The sequence below is a fragment of the Sporothrix brasiliensis genome, assembly GCF_000820605.1.
Source record: "Sporothrix brasiliensis 5110 chromosome Unknown Cont20, whole genome shotgun sequence".
In the NCBI taxonomy this organism is placed as follows: domain Eukaryota; kingdom Fungi; phylum Ascomycota; class Sordariomycetes; order Ophiostomatales; family Ophiostomataceae; genus Sporothrix; species Sporothrix brasiliensis.
Window position 1 is genome coordinate 6,121,033 of NW_024467139.1, and position 20,794 is coordinate 6,141,826.

At 59.6% G+C, this 20,794-nt stretch overlaps 8 protein-coding genes across 8 annotated transcripts; 3 read left to right on the forward strand and 5 right to left on the reverse strand.

Annotated features, from left to right (window-relative positions):
• Nucleotides 1–24: 24 nt before the first annotated feature.
• On the reverse strand, nucleotides 25–292 carry SPBR_08026 (uncharacterized protein; the record flags this gene model as incomplete). The annotated part of the gene is made up of 2 exons (XM_040766276.1): nucleotides 25–214; nucleotides 258–292. The coding sequence occupies 2 exons, from the start codon at nucleotides 290–292 to the stop codon at nucleotides 25–27; spliced, it is 225 nt and encodes a 74-aa protein (XP_040617610.1).
• A 154-nt stretch (nucleotides 293–446) lies between these two features.
• Nucleotides 447–5,627, forward strand: SPBR_06335 (uncharacterized protein; the record flags this gene model as incomplete). Its single annotated transcript, XM_040764592.1, has 2 exons — nucleotides 447–490; nucleotides 827–5,627. The coding sequence occupies 2 exons, from the start codon at nucleotides 447–449 to the stop codon at nucleotides 5,625–5,627; spliced, it is 4,845 nt and encodes a 1,614-aa protein (XP_040617611.1).
• Nucleotides 5,628–6,433: 806 nt separating this feature from the next.
• Nucleotides 6,434–7,855, reverse strand: SPBR_07239 (cystathionine gamma-lyase; the record flags this gene model as incomplete). The annotated part of the gene is made up of 1 exon (XM_040765493.1): nucleotides 6,434–7,855. One exon carries the CDS (start codon nucleotides 7,853–7,855, stop codon nucleotides 6,434–6,436), a length of 1,422 nt encoding a protein of 473 aa, XP_040617612.1.
• A 2,878-nt stretch (nucleotides 7,856–10,733) lies between these two features.
• On the forward strand, nucleotides 10,734–12,696 carry SPBR_06896 (c6 zinc finger domain containing protein; the record flags this gene model as incomplete). The annotated part of the gene is made up of 2 exons (XM_040765152.1): nucleotides 10,734–10,802; nucleotides 10,876–12,696. The coding sequence occupies 2 exons, from the start codon at nucleotides 10,734–10,736 to the stop codon at nucleotides 12,694–12,696; spliced, it is 1,890 nt and encodes a 629-aa protein (XP_040617613.1).
• Nucleotides 12,697–13,374: 678 nt separating this feature from the next.
• SPBR_07421 (ribosome production factor 2) lies at nucleotides 13,375–14,562 on the reverse strand (the record flags this gene model as incomplete). Its single annotated transcript, XM_040765675.1, has 1 exon — nucleotides 13,375–14,562. One exon carries the CDS (start codon nucleotides 14,560–14,562, stop codon nucleotides 13,375–13,377), a length of 1,188 nt encoding a protein of 395 aa, XP_040617614.1.
• Nucleotides 14,563–15,207: 645 nt separating this feature from the next.
• On the reverse strand, nucleotides 15,208–16,728 carry SPBR_07160 (mitochondrial chaperone BCS1; the record flags this gene model as incomplete). Its single annotated transcript, XM_040765414.1, has 1 exon — nucleotides 15,208–16,728. One exon carries the CDS (start codon nucleotides 16,726–16,728, stop codon nucleotides 15,208–15,210), a length of 1,521 nt encoding a protein of 506 aa, XP_040617615.1.
• Nucleotides 16,729–17,080: 352 nt separating this feature from the next.
• SPBR_07749 (37S ribosomal protein) lies at nucleotides 17,081–17,899 on the reverse strand (the record flags this gene model as incomplete). Its single annotated transcript, XM_040766003.1, has 1 exon — nucleotides 17,081–17,899. The coding sequence occupies one exon, from the start codon at nucleotides 17,897–17,899 to the stop codon at nucleotides 17,081–17,083; it is 819 nt and encodes a 272-aa protein (XP_040617616.1).
• A 913-nt stretch (nucleotides 17,900–18,812) lies between these two features.
• SPBR_07202 (mitochondrial inner membrane translocase subunit TIM44) lies at nucleotides 18,813–20,276 on the forward strand (the record flags this gene model as incomplete). Its single annotated transcript, XM_040765456.1, has 1 exon — nucleotides 18,813–20,276. One exon carries the CDS (start codon nucleotides 18,813–18,815, stop codon nucleotides 20,274–20,276), a length of 1,464 nt encoding a protein of 487 aa, XP_040617617.1.
• Between the last annotated feature and the right edge of the window lie 518 nt (nucleotides 20,277–20,794).

Consider the following 20,794-nt stretch of genomic DNA (forward strand, 5'->3'; position numbering starts at 1 on the left):
TTTATTTCCCCTCCTCTTCCTTCCTCAATCCGCCTCACCTGGTGCAGCCTGGGGGCTCAGCTTGTCTTGCTGCGTCTCTAGTTCCCCTCGACGCTGATCTTGTGTGATCTTGGCCTGTTGTATCCGCTGTCGTGCCTCCCAGTCTGCCCCGTCGGCCCTGTGCACACCCTGCTTCTGTCCGTCCTGCGGTTGGCCATCTTCCGTGCTTCGCAACCTATCTGACACCACTACTGGCCCGTGCCATTACGACAACATACCATTGAACAAGGCTCCAAAACACCGGACTGCGCATATTCGCCGTAGGTCTACGGAGTAATAAAACACACCAGACATACATTTTTGCCTTGGAACAACCCCCCCTGCGTGTGGTCATAACAGGCTCTCAGGCCTGCACCCTGCCCACTTCCATTCCGGCCAGCCATGAGATGAGCGGCCCTCCGCTGGCGATGGCTCCGGCTATCGAATCAACAAACACAAATGTGTTCCACCGGTCTCACTCGACACCGGATTTATTATTACTGCGCTCTTCGCTCCCTTCACTGCCTTCTTCTCCCGGCTTTACTCAGACAAGTATTACAAGCCATGTTGACCACCGTCGCACAGCGGGCACTTTAGCAGTGCCAACTTTGTTTACACCGAAGGCAGCAACACCTCCACTGCCCCCAGCCGCACTATCGAAGGCACCTTTAAGCGCACCGGTTGCCTTAATAGCGTCGGCGTCAACACCAAACGTCTCGTCTCCTTCGAACCTCTCATCCTCTTCTTCTTTTTCTCCTTCCCCGTCTACACATTCTTCCTTCACCAATCTCTCCAAGGAGCTCCCCAGCCTTCCCTCGCTTGACCTGCCCTCGCTTGACCTGCCCTCGTTTGACTTTGACATTGACCTCGACGCCGAGCTGGAACTCTCGTTTCAACGCAGACAAAAGTCACTCCCCAAAGCGAAGCAGCCGACCGAAGCGCCCCGGCGAGTGTGGGAAGAATTTATTACGACGGGTACCAGCAATACCAGCCACGGCACAAGCGAGAACGCCTCGGCCATCAACAGCATTTCCTTTGCCAGCGAATTCGAGGCGGAACTCAACTCAACATTCGGAGCGTCGACCTCGTCTACAGGAATCGCCGATCTGAGCACTCGCAACCGCGACCTGCCTCATCGTCCTGGCCTCCTAGAACCTCTCGAACTCCCGCGGCCGTCTACCGCAGTGTCTCCTTCCGCGCGACAACAGGCTATTGACCAGGAACGAGCCCAACCGACAGACGGCGAACAACTCGGCCGACGCAAGACATTCGTGGACCGCCCGCGCTCCTGGCTCCCCGGCTCGCGATCGGCGCCCAACTTTGACGAGCTGCTGAACAAGGAACGCGAAAAGGAGGCTCGACGTGCCCGACTCGCAGCAGAGTCGGCCGCAGCAGCATCGGGCTCAGCTCTGCCAGACAAACATGAGAGGATAGCCAACTCTGCTCACGACGCCCCTGCAACATCGACAGAGGCCCCACCGACGCTGCTGGTGGACGGCGACAGAATGGTCGAGCGGCAACGAACGGTGTCCGCATCGTTTGTCGACTTTGCGCGACGGTCCTGGATTTCGCGATCGCCGTCCCCTTCGCCCCAATCGCCACGGAAATTACCAAGAGACGACAAGGAGAGTAAAGAAAACAGGGAAGCCAGCAGCCGATCAGGAGGGCGACTCACACGCAAGCGGCCCGTGTCCACCGTTTTGTTAGTGAACAACACCGGTGACAGCAATGGAAGTACGAGCACCAGTACCAACAATGACGACAAGCGCAGCCCTGATGCAGGGCATCAGCCCGAAGAGGGGTCCCTGAATACGAGCTTGAGCGGCAGTAGCAATGGCGCTAGCGGCGGTGTTGGTGGGAAGGGTCCCATTGGATCGGCGGAAAAGGCACTAAACGCACCAAAGGCACCTGAAGAGCCTGCTAAGGCGGCCACCACTGGCGCCACATCTGCAGAAGTATCCGCCGCTAATACGACCACCGCCGCATCCACCACATCCACCACAACCACCGCAAGTGCCGTTGCAGCCCCTGCGTCCACATCAAGGACTTTCAGCCGCGCCAGCACATATTTGAGCCGAATGAAGCAGCGCCCCCAGAGCATGTTTGTCAAGGTCACTTCCAGCAGTGCCAGCAACAGATCAACCCTTGCCAACGACGACAACAGCGACGACGAACGAGAAACGCCCGATGACACGGCCAAAGCCAAAAACACCATCGCCGATGCTGATGCAAATGCTGACGGGCGGACTTCCAGCCGCATCGTGCCAGCTCGTCCATTGCTGTCTCTGTCGTTAGAGCTGCTGTCCGACAAGCGTGCCGAGGCATCCAGTGCTACTCAGTCCAACGGCAGCACGACGAACAGCAGCTCCAACAGCGACGACGGCAGCAGCGACGGCAGCGCCAACGAGAGCACGCTGCTGCCCGCCTCCGAGGCCGAGTCCCTAACCACTGCCGACACCAGCAACCACAACTGCCCCATGCCACATCCGACGTCGCGCGACCCTCTCTGGGTGGTCTTCAAGGATCTCGAGACCAACTTCTTCAAGTTCCTATCCAAGACCACTACGGCCCAGCGCATGATTTTGGTTCGGGCCACGCTCATCCCGTTTCTCCGCCGCCACACGACCGACGGCACGACCGACAACAAGACCAACTCGCAGCTGTCGCCCGAAGATGTCGAGCGCCGTGCCTCCATCCTCAACCGCTGGTGGACAGGCCTCTTGGAGATGCTCGACAGCCCCAGCCAGCTGCAGGGCAATGCCAGCCAGGGTCAAGGAGGCCTGTTTGGTGGCGGCACCTTCTTTGGCACGTCGACGATTACCAACGGCAACTTTTATGCTGTATCGGGCGTCGACCGTCCCGTCGTCCTCGAGTGCATGTCCCTCATCATGTCACGGCCCGAATGGCGTCTTCTCACTACCGTCTTCCGCCCTCTCGCGGACCGGTCGCCCGGTGAGCGTGTGCGTGCCCGTGCCAACACGTCCGACTCCCGGCCCATGGACGACCCGGCGTTGCTGGTCGAAGAGTCCGCCGAACACAACGTGCGCACCATGTTCATCAACAACCTGCTGGCCCAGCTGATCCTTGTGGTCGACAAAATGGCTCTGCGCCAGGCACCGCTCTCGATTGTCAACTTTAGCGGCAAGGCCTGTGCCTACGCCTTTTTCTTTGTGCCCGGTGTGGCCGACATCCTCATCCGACTCTGGAGCTTGGACAAGAACATTGAGCTGGTCCGCCGTGTTGCCGACGCCTTTGGTCTGCCCCGGCGCAGCAAGGGCGAGAGCGAGGACCTCGTGGCCCTGTTCCCGCCGTGCATCGGTCCCTTGGGCTGGTCGTCTGTCAGCGCGATGCAGGCGAAGCTGCGGCGCCCGCCTCGCATGAGCCTGCTGCCACCGGCTTATGTGTCTGCGTGCAGCCGTGTCTCGTGGTTTGCCCCTTGCTGGCTATCCCGCTGGCGTGGTGCCGACACCGATCTGCTGTTCATCTTCTGCAAATACTATCACGTGCTGGCCAACGAGTTCATGCCCATCAGCCTGCAGCTGCCCCTCGTGGAAAAGGCCCGCGCGCCTGGGTTTGTGCTGCTGCACGCCCAGCTGCTGCACATCTTTGACAACACCATCCACCGGCAGGCAGCCGTCGAGGCAGCCATGATGATGGCAGGTACGCCGATGACCGATGGTACCCCGTCGCTGTGGATGCAGCAGCAGATGCAGCAGCGCCAGCCGTTCCTCGTGGCCTCGTCTGACGACGCCTTTGTGCCCTCTTTTATGATGCAGCCCAACCACAATCTGTTCCGCGACATGGACGAGAACCGCATTATTGCTCTGCTGCGTGACCTGCTGACCGCAGACGAGTCGCTGGCTGGTGCGCGTGCCACGTTTGCCGGCTCGGCCATGGTGCTCCTTAAAGCAGCCACCCTGCGCACGTCGCAGTACGACCACAATGCGTGCTACATTCTGTGCGACTTCTTGCACGAGATTTTGCAAACCTTTGACAACTACTATGGCTACGCCAACCGCGGTAGGGCAGCAGCGGATTCGACGTCGGACTACCGGGCCCCTGTTCCGGCCAACGAGCCCATTGATTTCATCGACTGGACGTTCTGGCTCGATGTCTGCAAGATGATGCTCAACTCCAACAACACCATGTCCGAGATCCGTGTCTTATCCTTTGTCTTTGCCACGTGGGACATTGTTGCTGCCGACCCCGCTCGTAAGGAGGCGCTGTGTGTCGGTTGGCTGCTGACCGAGGAGGTCTTTGAGAAGTTCTTCAACAACTGGTGCCCTATGGTGCGTGCCTACTACATGCGTCTGCTCTGCTGGCGCATGTGCCGCGACGCAGGCAGCAGCAACGAGCTCGACGCCAATATCTTCTTGCTTGTCTCCCAGCGCCTCAAGACAGTTTGGTCGCACTACCTCTGGCTCAAGCAAAAGGCCGACGCCGAGGGTGTCCCGCCGCCCTCGACCGCGCCGTCCTTGCCACAACCTGGCAAGCGTTTCATGATTGTGCGCACCGAAGTCACTGGCCCCAATATGGGCCTCCTCGCTAACGGCGCTGGTGGCTCTGGCAATGGTACCGGCGCTGGCCGCAACCGCCCCCCGACCACGTTTGACGCCCTCGCTGGCTCGGTCAGCGGTATCAGCACTGCCAATTTGGCCTCGTTCAGTGGCAACGATTTTGGCGTGAGCAGCCCTACGCTGTCCCCTGCGTCTGACGACAGGAAGGCAGATGGCGGCTCCGCAAAGAAGAAGTGGTCACTCCTTGGCAAGGTCCTGAATCTCACCTCCAAGACACCGTCGGAAGAAGACTTTGAGCAGATGCGCCGGGAGACGGCTGTGGCCATCGCCGCCTCTAAGCAAGGCGGGCCTTCTCTGCCTCCCAAAACGTCATCATCGTCGCTGCTGTCGTCCGGCGGCCGCGTGGGATCACCGTCATCGGATTCGGACTCGTCTACTGGATCGACGCCCGTCTTTGACGCGGCCCAATTCGTTTTTCGGTTCATGCTGCACAACATCCCCTGGCAAAACTTTGGTGGTGGGCAGGGTGAGATCGTGCTCCCGCCGGCCTACCGTGAGCGTGTCCTTACCTGCCCCCGGCTGCCGGCACCGGCCCAGGCCCGTGTCAGCGCCCGTACTGCCGCTTCAGGCAAACGCTCCGAGAGCCCGCCACCACCTGCCGCGGGCCTGCCCCCAATCACGCGCCGCGTCTCCGGTTTTGCCACGGGCGGCCTGATCAACGAAGCCCGCAATGCCAACCCTGCCGAATCAGTTCCGGTTGACGATGACAGCAGCACGGCCTACCGCCGCAGCAGCTCATCGACTGGTACCAATGACGGAAGCGAGTGGCACGCGTCTGCGGCAGTGTCCGAGGACGATTTCGATGGTGAACGAGAGCGCGAGCGCGAGCGCGTGGTCGTGCAACCTGTCGAGCCCAAGGGCCACGATGCGCAGATGCGTGCCAAGTATACGGGCCGTGCCCTGGCCGAGTGGAGCCTGGTGGTCAACGAGTGCAACTCGTTCATCGACCGACGCCGCGACGAAGGCATTTACGGCCTGAAGGACGTCGAGGTCCCGACACTGGGCGTGGAGGGCATGCGACGTCTCGGTTAGCCTTGGCCCTCAGATCTCATCTTGTTCATGCTCCCATTTACTCGCAGCCTGCCATCTACGGCGTCTTGTTTTATGTCTCTCCATTTCCGCATTTCTCACATCATTTTCCCTTCCTTTTTTAACTTCATTGTCTTGTACCCCTGAAGCTTCATGCTCAGCGCATCAAGCCTACTTACAACCAACATTCATGGCATGGGAAAGCGAGGTTTTTTTCGGCGGCGTTTTGTTGCATTGCTGTTTACAACTAATTTCGATTTGCTCTCATATTTTCTTCCCATTCTTGCCACCTTCATATCATCTCATATTGGATTACGCTTGCTTCTATTCGGGCATTTTCATTTTCCGTACGCGGTGCTTGTTCATACATTTCACTGTCATCCATCATTTTCCCCTTTTCCACGAACTCAGCCCCTCACAGAAAGAGGGTGAACGGCGTCTTAATTAGATACGGGCGAGGAGAAAAGCGGGGGACGATACCAAGGGAGGAGCGCTCCTCTCTGCAGAATGAAAAGGTCAATTTATTACAATTCTAAACGAGTTTAATCACTTTGTCGCTCAATAGCAATCCGTGATTCATATGTGAATGTCCTTTGATGTCTATTTTCATCGCCTTGGAGAAACAACCAATGCAGGGCAAAACGTAAAATGTAAAATTCTATCGCTATAATTCCAACAGTTGAATAGGTCCAGAGCCAACAGTATTATGCATAGTAAAAACATGTAAACAATGCGCAAGAACAGGAAACCAAATGATAACTTTTCCCAACAACGTCGAGAGTCGCAGCCTCTCACGACATCAAGCCTCCTTAGTGGGACGCGCCGTTGCCATTAGCAGCCGCCGCCTCGGCCAGCACCTCGGCCGTGGCTCGCTCGAGCGCCTGGATCGCATCCTCCAGCAGATCCTGCGACTCCTCAATGCCGCAGCTCACACGCACGAGGTCGTCGAACACGCCCACGGCCTCGCGCTGCTCGCGGGGAATGCCCGCATGCGTCATGCTGCTCGGGACCTCCACCAGGGACTCAATGCCGCCCAGCGACTCCGCCAGCGTAAACAGCCGCGTGTACTGGCAGAACCGCTCGGCGGCCGCGCGGCCCGCCTTGACGCGGAACGACAGCATGCCGCCGCCCATGCCCTCGCGGTGCTGGCGCCGCGCCACGTCGCGCTGCGGGTGCGAGTCCAGCCCCGGGTAGTTGACGGCGCGCACGAGGTCGGTGCGGCGCTCCAGCTCGGTGGCCACGGCCAAGGCGTTGCCGGAGGCGGCGCGCGCGCGCAGGTGCAGCGTCTTGAGGCCGCGGTGGGCGAGCCAGCTGTCAAAGGCCGAGGGGACGGCGCCGCCGGCGTTTTGCAAGAAGGCGAGGCGCTTGTGCAGGTCGTCGCGGTTGCAGGCGGCGACGCCCATGACGACATCGCTGTGGCCGTTGATGTACTTGGTGACGCTGTGGACGACAATGTCGGCGCCGAGCTCCAGCGGGTTCTGCAGGTAGGGGCTCATAAAGGTGTTGTCGACGACGACCAGCACGCCGTGGGCGTGGGCCGTGCGGGCGACGGCGGCAATGTCGACGAGGCGCAGCGTCGGGTTGGAGGGGGTCTCGATCCACACGAGGCGGGTGGCGGGCGTGATGTGGTCGGCAATGTCGACCTCGATGGCGGGCGTAAAGGTGACGCGCACGCCGTGGGCCTTGGCGACCTGGGTAAAGTAGCGGTGCGTGCCGCCGTAGACGTCGGACACGGAGATGACGTGCGAGGAGCCATAGGCCTTGTCGTCCGCCGCTGCCGTGGCCGCCGTCGCAATGGACGCGCGGTCGCCGGCGGCGCTGTCGAGCGGCGGGCCAACCGAGGTCGACGAGGCCAGCGCCTGCAGGATGGTGGCCGTGGCGGCGCTGCCGGAGCCAAAGGCCAGCGCATGGCGGGCCTTTTCGAGCGCGGCCACGGCGTTCTCAAAGTTGGTGCGGTTCGGGTTGCTGCTGCGGCTGTACTCGTACTCGCCGACGGGCTTGCCCACGGCCGACTGCGCAAACGTCGTGGACAGGCTGATGGCCTCAATGACGGCGCCCGTGGTCGGATCGTGGGGGCTGCCGGCGTGGACGGCCAGGGTGCCAAAGCCCCGTGGGGGTGCCTGCGCCTTGGCCTGCTTCTGGGCAGTGGGGGTGCCTGCAGATCCGTTGCTGGCGGCCACGCCGTTCTTGAGCCATGCGGACTGCTCTGGAGCCAGCTTGGAATCGGTCATGTTCGGCTGGTCTGCGATATAGAGCTTGTGGTGGTTTCGTTCTGGGTGGAGGGCGGTCGTGTGGACGGTCCTTGGATCCGGCGCAAGCTGCCAATGAGATCCAAATGCACTATCGGTCTTGTCTTGTGTATGATTCGTTTATTCTTGTCTCGATCTGGATCTGACGATGACGTGGGAAATGTTTCCGTGTAATTTGCTGCGATTTCGACTGGGCGGCAGAATTGAAAGAGGGCAGATGCGTGGGGGTGTGTTGCTTTTGAAGAGGACCCGAAAGAGCTTTGTGTGAAGAAATAAGGCAATGTTAGGAGCTCAGAGACTCAGGGCGTCTGCAGGGCTGCTGTCGATGCAAACGAGAGGCGAAGTTGCTCGAGTCGCAAGATGTCACGGCGATGGCGCAATGGCCGAGTCAGTGTGGGGTTCCTTCCGTCTTTAAAAGCCCTTGGAGCTAGGAGGGCAGGAGGGGTTTTGGTGATTGGCGGTTTGCAAAACGATGGACGTAGTCCCCGTCCCGTCTTTTCCTTCTAAAATTTTTCTTTCAATCTCTTCACTTGCCGTATGCGGCTAATGCCTCTGGAGGCACGTCTTGAACACAGTTCTGAGGAATTGATGGGACTTGATGCGAAGTTTGTCGCAGCTGCAGCGAGGCCCAAAGTCTTGGATCGTTCCTTCTCGTCTGTATCTTTGTGGCTTCCTTGCTGGCTCTTTCCCGTTCAATGCGTTGTGCTCTGTTCCATGGTCGCCGTTTCCTTAAATATCTTGCGCAAGCGGTCGTTCTTTCTTCGGGATTCGCTCTCATGACATGGCTCGCTTCTTTGGTGCTCCTGGCCGATTCTATTACTCACCACGGCAATTCCATAATTTCTAAGCTCAATGAACCAGCCCGCGAATTGCCGCCCGTTGAATACGAGCACTTACACAACTGCCAAAGCCGCCCTGGGCCACTGGCGTGACGGGAGTCGAAAAAAGCTGAAAAGGCCCCAGATTAAGATTTTTGACCCGTTTGCTTACACAAAAAAGGAAGTTGCAAGCATTCCGCGCTGTGCGTGTCCACCGCTCTTTCTGTTTCTGTGACATACTCCGCCGTAGCCAGCCGCGCCTGCCTTTTGCAGGTCGCCCTCGAACCACGCGGAATGCTTAAATAATCACTATTGGTCATCCAGTTAAGATATTTGACGCTGCTCCACGCCCTTTCTTTTGCACGGCGATCACCTTGTCTGCGTCTTTCTGTGTCACCAAGCACACAACCGGCACTTCGTGTCCGCTTACTGCGTGTTGGTGGCCCCTGCCGCATGTCGTCATAGCTGTCTGTTTATCGATAGAACGGCAACGGCCTTTTGCGAGTCTTGCTGACTCGTTCCGATGGTGCTGATCGATCTGACACCCCAGATTGTTTGCGGCCCCGTACGTTCTGTGCTTCTCTCTACGGGCATACTTCCCTGCAACTTCAGCGATGAGCTGCCCCGCGAGCCGTGTCCATACCCTGTTAGCCTGTCACCTGTGTCCCATAGCCCATGTACGGAGTATCTAGGACCCTGAAAACGAAAAGACCGCACGGCTGATGCCATTCTCTGGGCCTGGTCGATCAACGTCCTAGAGCGTAGTACTGTTTACGGAGCACTGTTTTGCATCGCACTCTGCGTATTGGTATTGTAGAGCTGGTCACATTTGTTTGTGTTCTTTGGGGAGTATCTCATCAGATGACAACACACAGTACAATCGTCGAATCTGCCGCTCGTTCCCGTCTGTTCGTTGTCTCTGTCTCTGTCCCTAACCCGGCCTCTCGGCTCCCGCAGCCTCAACGCATTGATCCTCTTATCTCGGATCTTAATTCTGCTCCTTTTATTCCGCATTACCATTTCACTTCACAGGATTTAAGGTCGTAGCTTCCCAACCGATCATCCAAGTAATCGGCTTCCCGCAACGCTCTTTCCATGATCATTTGTTTGCAATGCCCGACTCTTCGTCGTTCTTGCTTCTCGAGGGTCATCCGCACCTGCCTGTTGCCCAGGCGCGAGACACATTGTCGGCTGCGCCTTCTTCGCGCCCTCGCACTATGCACGATGGCACGGAAAGTCCATGATCCGGCTGGGGCTCCTTCCTTTTCTCCTCTGCGCCGGAACCCTTGTGGCCAATCAGCGCCACTCTAGCACGAACGTATGCCTTTCAGGCCGCCAGTGGCTCAAATGGGAAAGGGCGCCAATGCAGCACCATCAATCACCAAAACTCACTATTTTGCATTTTCGCCCTCGTTGCTTCATCCACAGTTGACCGTTCCTCCAGTTAGCACAGACACTAGTGCTCGGGCCCTCGGGTTCAGTCGTTCCCCGTCAGCGTTGCATGTTCTGGAAAACACGGCTGTTCCATGTCATTTGCATCCTACGCGGCTCCGCGGCTCGTGTCTCGACCCAGACGACTGCCGCTTCCATTTCGACGTTTGTATTTTCGCATTTTCGACCTCCGCATTCTCGATTCTCTGCACGATCTATTCCCCCGTACCATCTGTCTGCATATCTCACGGTCGTCAGACACACCCTCAGTCCTGTCCGTTCGCCGTCCCGTTCTGCTGCCCCGTTTCCGCCCTTCCCTTCCTCACGTCTATCCTGGCCCGATCCGTGCAGCCTCAGGGGCACGCCCCGAAATTACGCCCGGAGACGGCCTCACTACCATGACCAGGCAGCCGCCTGAACCAATGGCTTGGTTGACGTCACGTCCCTGTGCATTTACCGTCAACTCCGATCCTCCCGCCGCTCATTGACACGTGCCTAAGCGTGCCCTCCTTGTTCTACATTGACCGTCCCGTCCGCCTTTTTATATTTTCTGCGCTCACAACCCATTGTCGACGCCACTTGCACGTCCCATCCCCTTCTCCACAGTCACAATGCCTCCGCGGCGCTCACATAAAAAGTCTAGAGCGGGCTGCCGCCGCTGCAAGTCGCGCAAGATCAAGGTAAGCCATGGCTGTCGTGCCTCCGGCATGTCTGCTCTCGCTTCGTTTGCCATCACTGTTCACCGTCTAACAGCCTCAGTGCGACGAGATCCGCCCCCGCTGCTACAACTGCGAGAAGCACGGCGTCCAGTGCGACTTTGAGTTCCCCAATGCCGCTTCCGACATTGCCCACACACCGCGCACTTCCTATGCCTCCACACCAGGCGCCACGCCGGCCGCAGCCACACCTGCTGGCTCCTTTGCCGTCCCGGCCACCCCCTCAATACCGTCGATCAAGGCCAATGCCGCCGCCATCGCACGACTCGGGCCCCCGCCGTCTGTCTCTCCGACCATTGCATCACCAACATCCTTGGCTCTTGCGCCGCCGGCTTCAGCAACAGCCGCCCGCCTGCTCGAGATGCGCCTGCTGCACCACTACACCACCGAGACAAGCAAGACTCTTTCGTGCCAGAGCCCTTCGGCAGAGCAAATCTGGCGCGACAATGTGCCCCGCGTGGCCTTTGCGGCCGCCAGCGGCTCCGTCAATGCCGCCTCCAACCATCTCACCGACGCTGTCCTGGCCGTAGCCGCTCTCCACCTGCGCAGCGAGTTTCCGCACGACCGCGAGCTCATCCGCGCCTCGCACGCCTACATGGGCTCGTCCCTCAGCGAGTACAACCGCCTCCTGCAGCAGGGCATCACAGCCTCCAATGCCGAGGCCCTCTTCCTCAACTCCACGCTCATCGCCTTCCAGTCCACCGCCACGCGCATCTTTAGCAAAGACGAACAGCCGTCCGCACCCGCCCATCATGCCAACGGCCAGCCGCCGGCACGCGACCCATATTCCCTGTCCCACATGTCCATTGGCGTGAGTAGTGGCAACTACGGCCTGCCCATGTCCTGGTTCCACGCGTTCCAGGGCGTCAAGGCCATCACAGCCGCCTCGTGGCCCTGGCTGCGCCGCAGCAACGTTGTGCTCCCCATCATCAATGCGCAGCCGGCACTGCACCTCGACATTGCGTCTGCCAAGGACGGATTTTTCGGCCACCTGCTGGACGGCGTGGACGAAGAGCTGGCGGCCGTCGCGAGCGCGTCCGGCGCCACGAGCGAGTGCCACGTCGCAAGTTCGGCGGCCAACGATCCGTTTTCGTCCCGTTCCGAGCAGGGCGCGCACCGGCACCACAGCCCAAGCTGCGTCTGCACGAGCAACAGCGAGCGCGACGCCGAACTCGAGCACCAGCACCCACACCCGGCAGGCTCCCCGACCGCCAACAGCCACCAGATCGCCAACATTCTGCGCGACAGCGTCCACGTCGCCGACGACCCAGACGAGAGCGCCCGCACCCGCCACGCCTACCAGCACGCCGTCGCCGTCCTCAACTGGGCCCACGGCATGCGCAACAATGGCGCCTGCCTGGCCTTCCCGGCCACCGTATCGCGCCGCTTCGTCGAGCTGCTCAGCAGCCGCACACCGCGCGCCCTGACCATCTTGGCCTGCTTCTTCGCCATGCTCAAGACCCTCGACAGCGTCTGGTGGCTGCACGGCATGGCCCGCCGCGAAGTGCTGGGGGTCGTGTCCATGTTTAACTCGGACGCCGTCCCCGTCGACGTCGAGCGCCGCTGGTGGCCGCACATGCAGTGGGCCGTCCGCGTCGCCCTGTACCACGACGACAACCACCCATCGGACTATGTCCCCACCGAGGTCTGGGGCGCTAGTTGGCACGACACGGAGGACGGCACCAGCGGCGGCGGTGCCGGTACGGACGATGCAGCCGGCCTGGTTTCCAGCGGCGCCGGTGCCGGTGCTGCGGCCGGGTCCGAAAGCTACGTGCACCACATCGACATGATCACGGAGACAATTAACAATGGCGGGGTGCCGTCAGAGTTGAACGAGTTCAACTTTGCCAGCTTATAGAGGCGGGTGACTGCTGCTGGCCGTGTATGCAGAAAGTGAGAGACCCCAACATCGTTTCGGCGCATATGTGAGAAGGCGCGGAGTTTATTTTCTTTTTTTTTTTGTGAGCGTTTTTAAACCATTTGTACTTGTATTTTACGTTTTGGGCCGGGATGGGTGTGGAGGGGGGGGGCTCATAATTGGCCTTTCTTTACTGTCCGATTCTTGAAGGTGTTCTTTAAACACTCTTACGAGGAAAGAAAGCTAGGCGATGGGTAGCCAGTCGTGTGCATTCAGGAGTGACACTTGGGGATGGGAACTGATTTCTGGCGTTTTATATTGGCCAGCGCGTGTTGTCTGACCAGGACCACATTCGTCCTCTTACATTTGGTTCTCTCAGAGGTATGTAGTTGTTACTTGAAACGATTGACTGAGATCCGTATATTGAACAAATATATACAAACCATACCATTCGAACTACTCTACCTTCTGATGCTAGAGCCAAAAAATACTGCAAGCTGTGTAAATTGCAAGAAAAAAAAAAGTGTTTCATGAAAACAAGAAAACAAAGCAGTATGTGTCCTAAAGACTGTCCGAATGACGCCGTGCTCCAGAAATAAAATAATCTAAAAGAACAAGTTGCTTTTTTTTTTACACACGATGATTGTGCTTCTTCCTCGTTCGTCTTTCACCCCTCTCCTATGTCCGTCTCGCCTTCTTCTTGGAAAAGTCGTTCTTGAGCTCGACAACGCCCGTGACACCCGTGAACTCGCCGGCATCCTCAATCACTGCCCGGTCGGCATCGTCGCCGTCGTCGTCGCCCGCCGCACCCTCCGCCTCGCCGCGCTGCCGCTTCAGGCCCTTCATCTTGCGCGTCTGCAGCTCGCTCATGTCCTGCTTGCCCGGGTGCACACGGCCCACCTTGTCGCCCATGCCGTCGGTCTCAATGTTCTTCTTGGTGCGCGCCTCCGTCGTCTTGGGCTTGCGCATCGCCTGCTTCTGCATCTCCGTGTCCGGCTCCTTGAACCGGCCCAGACGCATGTCCAACCGCGGGCCAATCTCCTCGACCTCGATGCGCGGCAGCCGCTGGCCGCTGCGCTTGGTGCGCAGAGCATACACGCGCAGGTGCAGCAGAGGCAGGGCCACGGCGTCGGTGCCGGCAGCACCCTCCGCGCCTTGGGCGCCCTCTTTGCCCTCTTTGCCCTCTTTGCCCTCTTTGCCCTCGGGAGCGGTGCACACGATAATGTGCGACAAGCCCTCGACGTCAATCTTGTCGGGCGAGCTGTCGCCGCGGAAAAAGTCCGTCAGCAGGCTCTTGGCCAGCGCGTACTTGCGGCCCGCGTCCGACGTCGCGCCCGCCACGTGCGGCGCCACGCCGCCCTGCCCGTCGCGGCGGCCGCCCTCGATGCCGTCGCCGCCCTCGTAAAAGGGCGTGCCCGCAAACAGCAGCATCGGCCGCGCGCCCACGGGGAACGTCCGCTTCTTGCCGTCCTCGCCGGCAAACTGGCCGATGCGCGTCACCGTCGTCTCGTCCACGTACAGCTCCAGCATGTCGAGCATCTGGTAGTCAAAGGTGCGGCACAGCGTCAGGCAGTGGCGGCGCTTCTTGCTGCTGCTGCCAAAGAGCAGCAGGCTGGCGTCGTTTTTGCGCGAGAAGAACTCGAGGCTGGCCGGGTCCTCAAACGGGTGCACGTCGTTCTTCTTGGTGAACTTCTTGGCGAGCGGCGCGCGCATGGCGTGCAGGTCCGTCAGGCAGTCCTGCACGATCTGGGAGGCCGACGTGCCGCGCAGGAACAGACAGGTCTTGGGGTTCTCGTCGTTCTTGGGTGCGCGCTTCTCGAGGGCACGCTTGGAGCGCGCATTGCGCGGGGTGATTTGTCTGAGCATCGTCGTATGTGAGGAGGAGGGAGAGCGGCGGAGAATTCGTAAGGAAGGGCAATTGTGGTTTGTGTGGTGGAAAGATCTGTCTTGCAAAATCGCCGACGAGATGCCCTCGTTGCTGGTGGAAGAAGAGGCTGGCGGCGTTTCGGGTCGTTTTATTTTTTCTGCCGACTTATAGCAGTTACTTTTTTAGGCGGTGTCCTCTGACAAAAATCCTTATCGATAAAAAGGTACCGAAAAATGGGTCGCAAGGTATTCGTTACTTCGTTTAGTGCGATATCTGCTTACATGCATATAAGCGACAACCTCCGGTTCGAGGTGAACTGACCATATCACGGAATAGGTGGGAAGAGGTAGAAATAATGGAGGACTGACAATGGAAGAAAGAAGGCGACGAGGGGAGAGTGGCAAGGGATTGACTCGGCAACTAATAAGTATCGGAAGCCGGGATATGAATGGACATGGATGGATATGAATCTAGATAGATCACTGCAATATGTCGTAGTTCATGGAACACTGGTTCTGACAGAGTAAAAGTTGTTGAAAGGGGTATCCTAATTTTGTCTATTGCCCGAGGTGTTTGTACATCAAATAAAGTAGAGGGACAAAATGAAGTGCATATAGTACAGAAAAGGGAGCATACATGCTCCCCTACGCCGGCGCTTTGATCGCACCCCCGGGGTCGGTCGGCTCCGGCTCAAACTGCCGCGGAATGAGGCCTTCGGCCATGTTGATGGCACCCTCCATGTCGTTCTTGTTGAACAAAAATAGGCCCTGGATGGCCGCGGTGCTCGTGTGCCGCCTTGGCACGCTGTCCCCGGACCTCTCTGCAACCGCAGCCGCAGCACCGTCCGCATCAGCGTCGTCCTCCACCAGCCGCAGGTCACGCAACCGCCGCAGGAAGCGCTCGCGCCCGGCGCCATCTTTGTCAACGTCGCCGTAGAACCGGTCCCACATCTGCGCCGCCTGGTACGACGTGGCCTCGCCGATGCGCATCATCATATCGACACGACCTGGCCGGATCAGCGCCGGGTCCAGTCGGTCAATATGGTTCGTCGTCAGGAACGCGATGCGCTCCTCGCCCGCTGCGACGCCATCCAGCGCGTTCAGCAGGCCCGAGAACGTCACCGTGGGTCCGCTGTAGCCGTCGGCGTCGCGCGCGGCCCGTCGGTTGACAAACGCGGCGTCGGCGTCTTCGAGGAGCAGAATGCTGCGCCGCGGCAGCTTCATCAGCAGCATCGCCAGCTTGTCGTCGGTCATGCCAATCTCGCTCAGGTTCACAACGGCCAGCCCATAATCGAGCTCGCCCGCCAGCGCCTGAATGAAGGACGTCTTGCCGCTGCCGGGGGGCCCGTACAGCAAGTACCCCCGGCGGTAGGGGATGCCGCGGTCGACGTACCACTGCTGCCGCTGCAGAAAGTCGCGCACGTCGGCGACAATGTGCTCCTTGACGTCGCGGTCCAGCACGACGGACGCCAGCGGCCGCTTGGTGCGTGGCTCGCCCAGAGTGCCCCAGCCCATGCCCTGCACGCTGTACACGGGCGTCTTGCCCTCGGCCGCCTGGGCGGCGAGCGCGTGCGCCTGCGAGAACACTTCCTCAAACACGTGGCGGTGCGCATAGAGGGTCGTGAGCGTCACTGTCTCGTGCGGCTCGCCCGTCGACATGTTGGCCGTGCTCTGCTTCTCGCGGCTGACGGCAATAAACACGCCCGGGCGGTGCTGGATGATGTGGCGGCCGTAGCCCGGCTGCAGGAAAAAGGACGCCTGCACGGGCCCATTGCTGCCTTGGTTTGCGTCGCCGCCCGGGTTCGTGGCTTTTGTCGCGGTGGCCACCGAGAGGTTGTGGATGCGCGTGATGCGCTGCGCCAGGAACCCGCCTGGCGGCCGCGGCTCCGACAGCCATGCCAGCACCCAGGGGTACGACGGGTCACGCCGACTGATCTCGACATTGACGAGCAGCCGCCGCCGCAGCAGCTGGGCGCCCGCAATAAGGCCGCGTCGACCGGCTGCTGCAGCCGCTCCGAGCCCGGCGAGTCCGATACCACCGGCGAAAACGGGGTTCTCGAACAGCGTGTCGAGGTTGAAGAAGGAAGAAGAAGTAGCGGGGGGTGGTGAGGCCGAGGAGACTGCGGAGACCGCAGAGGGCGGTGGTATTGAGTCTCGTGTGGACATGGTCACCTTGGAGCTGTGCCCATTGCCTTGACGTTTTGACGGTTTGCAAGTGAAAAGATTGGTGTGATGTCACGGCCGCTAACGATTCTAGAATTTTAGTGGTCGTGGGTGGTTCGGAGCCCTGTAATACTACGCTCTCCAGTGGGCTGGTTTGCCAACCATTCATGCCTATGCCCCGCTACAAACATATGCCACAAAGCAACATATAATCCACCTCCGACAACCTCGACAGCAAAACGACACGAAACGCAACAAGATAAAGTAGACTTGATTTTGCATGTCTCTTCCTATATCTACAAGTACAAGCATGTGTCCCAAATGCGCAGCACAACCCCTCCCCGACTGTCCGCGGCTAACCCAGGCGACGCGGCCGCGGCGACCGTGTGCCGCCAAACTTGAGCCGCGTCGTGTCGGCCACCCGCGTAATCTTGGTGCGCAGCAGCTTGCCCTCCTGGCCCAGCAGAACCTTGGTAATCGCCTCGCGACCGGGGCCAAACCCACGCAGCGTCACCCGCATCTTGTGCATGTTCTTGTGCCAGTTGCCCCGGTACATGCGGTCGCAGGTGGCGGCGCCCAGCTGGTACGCCGCATCGTACGTGCCGCGGTGCGACCGCTTGAAGCCAATGTTGCCCGTCGACATGGACATGATCACGTTGCCGTTGGGCTTCGAAAAGGTCACGTGTGTGTTGTGTTTGTGCGCGTAGATGGCCAGGTGGAACTCGCCCAACATGTCCTCAACGTCGTTCTTCATGCTGTCAATGTCGTCCATGCCCGCGGTCAGCGTCGAAGACGGGGCGGCAGACGCAGACAGTGCCGACGATGTCGATGCCTGGCCGGTCAGGGACGAGCCGGACGTGCCAGGGGTCGACGGCAGCAGGTCGGCCAGGCCCTCCATGAGGCTGGCGCTGCTTGGCCGCGGAGGTGCGGGTGCGGCAGTGCTGCTGCTGCCACCGCTGGCTGGTGGCCGATCCGCATTGCGGTTAGTTGATGTGCTGGAGAACAGCCGTATCGGGTGTGCTGCTGCGCATGGCCGCCGCAGGGCTGTGGAGGTGGAGGAATAGGAGGAGGGCGTCGACGACATAAATCGGAATGCTGGTCGCAGCGCTGGTGAGGCAATTGACCGTACCAGCGTGCGCGCCACGCACAGACAGCCGGCGGACACCTTCTCCATGGCGAGGTGAGAACTCGAGGTCGGTGTCGTGGGGTGTCGTGGGCGAATGGAGGTTTGGTTGCGGTCGCTCGTCAAGGTGTGTTTTTCTTCGACACTCGGGCTATACTATTTTCAATGGTCAGATCCGATGCCCCTTTGAAAAAGCTCGCCCGCCCCACCAACCAATCAGCGTCAAGCGCTTCCCCGTCTACTGCATCTGGCATTCTCCGTAGGTTGCTTCCTTCCCCCGACAGCCACTGGCACCTTCCCTACGAAGACAAAGAAAATTCAGTCCAATTATGGCAGTTGCTTTTCCAGAGCCCCAAATGCCCCAAAGCCGCTCCGACAAGCCACTGTCCGCTCTGTAGCCAATTCCTACCACCCAAGAAAATCGTCGTATTCGATCGCGTTCCCTAGTCCTCCCAGGCCAGGCCCGCTAGGAAGACGACCAAGACTGGCGAAAAAAATTAAACCGAAAAAATTCAGTAAAAGCCGTTTTTGCCTCGCTTCTTTTCCCATTCCCAGCCCGCCACCGAGTTCCTTCCACCCCACACGCAGACACACAAAACGCACCTTCCCTCGTCTGCCTCGAAACGATCAGCCTTTTGTGCTCTTTCCTCAACCGACCGGGAAGGCACGAGGCTTTCACTTCCTCTTCCTATTCGCACCTTCCACCGTCGTCACATACACCCCACAGCCCAAGATGAACGTCGCACGGCAGGCACACCCCGGCGCCCTCTCGCGGGCCTCTTCCTCTCTCCTCACAACCGGCCGCACACCGGCCTACCGCCGGTTATTGACGTCGCCGTCCCTCTTGCGCAGCCAAGATGCCGCATCGCGCACCCCTCTCTCTTCCACTCACTCCACTTTCTCCTCCTCCTCCTCCTCCTCCGCATTAACCTCGCCCTTCCTCCCGACCTCCATCCGCCTCGCCATGCCGACGCAGGCGCGTGCCTTCCACGCCACCGTCCTCCGAACGCAACAACAGCCGCAATCGTCGTCCTCGTCGTCCTCGTCGTCCTCTACACCACCGCCGCCGCCGTCAGAAGAACAATCCAAGAAGGCTGAGGCGCAGGCAGGCGCCAAGGAGGGTGCCGCCGCCGAGGAGCAGCAGAAGACCGAGAAGGAGGCCAAGGACGGCCAGGAGGGTGAAGGCAAGGAGGGCGAGGGCAAGGGGGGTGAGGGCGAGGATGGCAAGGCCAAGGAGGACAATGAGGCCGCGCCGCCACCGCCGCCCCACGGCGACAAGACCCCGTGGCAGGTCTTTTTGGAGACCATGCAGTCCGAGTTCAAGCAGTCCAAGGAGTGGAACGACTCCACCAAGGCCTTGGCCGAGGGCGCCCACCAGTTCACCGAGAGCGAGTCTGTGCAGCGCGCACGCAAGGCCTACGAGGCGACCTCGGGCGCCGTCTCCTCCACCGCGTCCACGGTGATCAAGTCCACCGCCACCACCATCGGCAAAGGTGCCGCCTGGACCTGGGAGACGCCCGTCATGAAGGGCGTGCGCGCCGGCGCCAACGCGACCGGCGAGGTGCTCGACAAGGCCACCAAGCCCATCCGCGAGACCGAGGCCTACAAGAACGTCAAGGACGTCATTGACGACGGCAGCAGCTCGCGCTACGGCGGCTGGGCCGACAAGGAGGAGCGCCGCCAGCGCCGCGAGAAGTGGCGCGCCGCGCAGGGCGCCAACGGGGCCCCCGAGGTCTTTGAGGAAAACCCGGACGCAGGCACCAACGTCACGGTGCACAAGGACGCCGCCTGGAAGGAGGCGTGGCGCGGCTTCAAGGACTCGAACAAGGTGGTCCAGGGCTTCTTCAGCATGAAGGACGTCTACAACGAGTCGGAGAACCCCCTGATCTCGACGGCCCGCAGCATCACGGACCGAGTGGCCGGCTTCTTTGCCGAGAACGAGACCGCCATGGTCATCAAGAAGCTGCGCCAGATGGACCCGGCCTTCCAGCTCGAGCCGTTTCTGCGCGAGCTGCGCGAGTACATCCTGCCCGAAGTGCTGGATGCCTACGTCAAGGGCGACGTCGAGACGCTCAAGCTGTGGCTGTCCGAGGCCCAGTACTCGGTCTACGAGGCCCTGACCAAGCAGTACCTGACGGCCGGCCTCAAGTCGGACGGCCGCATTCTTGACATCCGCCACGTCGATATTCTCAAGGCCCGCATGCTCGAGCCCGGCGAGATCCCCGTGTTCATCATCACCTGCCGCACGCAGGAGGTGCACGTCTACCGCCAGGTCAAGACGGACGAGCTGGCGGCCGGTATGGAGGACAAGGTGCAGCTGGTGACGTACGCCATTGGCATTACGCGCGTGCCCGAGGACGTCAGCAACCCCGAGACACGCGGCTGGCGGTTGATTGAGATGCAGAAGAGCGGCCGCGATTACATCTAAGGCGTGTCCATTTTGTGTCTCTTTCTCGCTCTGTCTTCTTCTCATGCCCAACTGGTGTCCTCAAACACCTTTACCGACCACATCATTGCTCCACTCCCTTCGCCTCCATCTTTCCGCATCGCCTTCACAGAGCCATCTTTTCGCCATATCGCATACTGTTTCAATAATCCCTTGTATCATACGTCTTCGAGGAAGAGATAACGTGGCGGGTATACCGAAACCCGAAAATGAGGAGGCCGTCAGGAAACCAAAAAAAAACACTACAAAACCATATTTATGGACTGTCTCAACTATTGAACCAGGAATAGGAGTTCTTGTTGTTCTAGCATCTTTGCTGCATCTTCTTGGCACATCTCATTTCATTCCCTTGTCGTCTCCTTTTTTTTATTTTTTTTATTCATTGCCTGGGCAAACAAAAGGATGGGTCTTGTTCTTCTTGCCATTCATTTCCTTCCATCTCACATAGACTGGTTCGCTTTTGCATCCGTTTTTCCTTTTTTCTTTTCTGCACCGGTCGT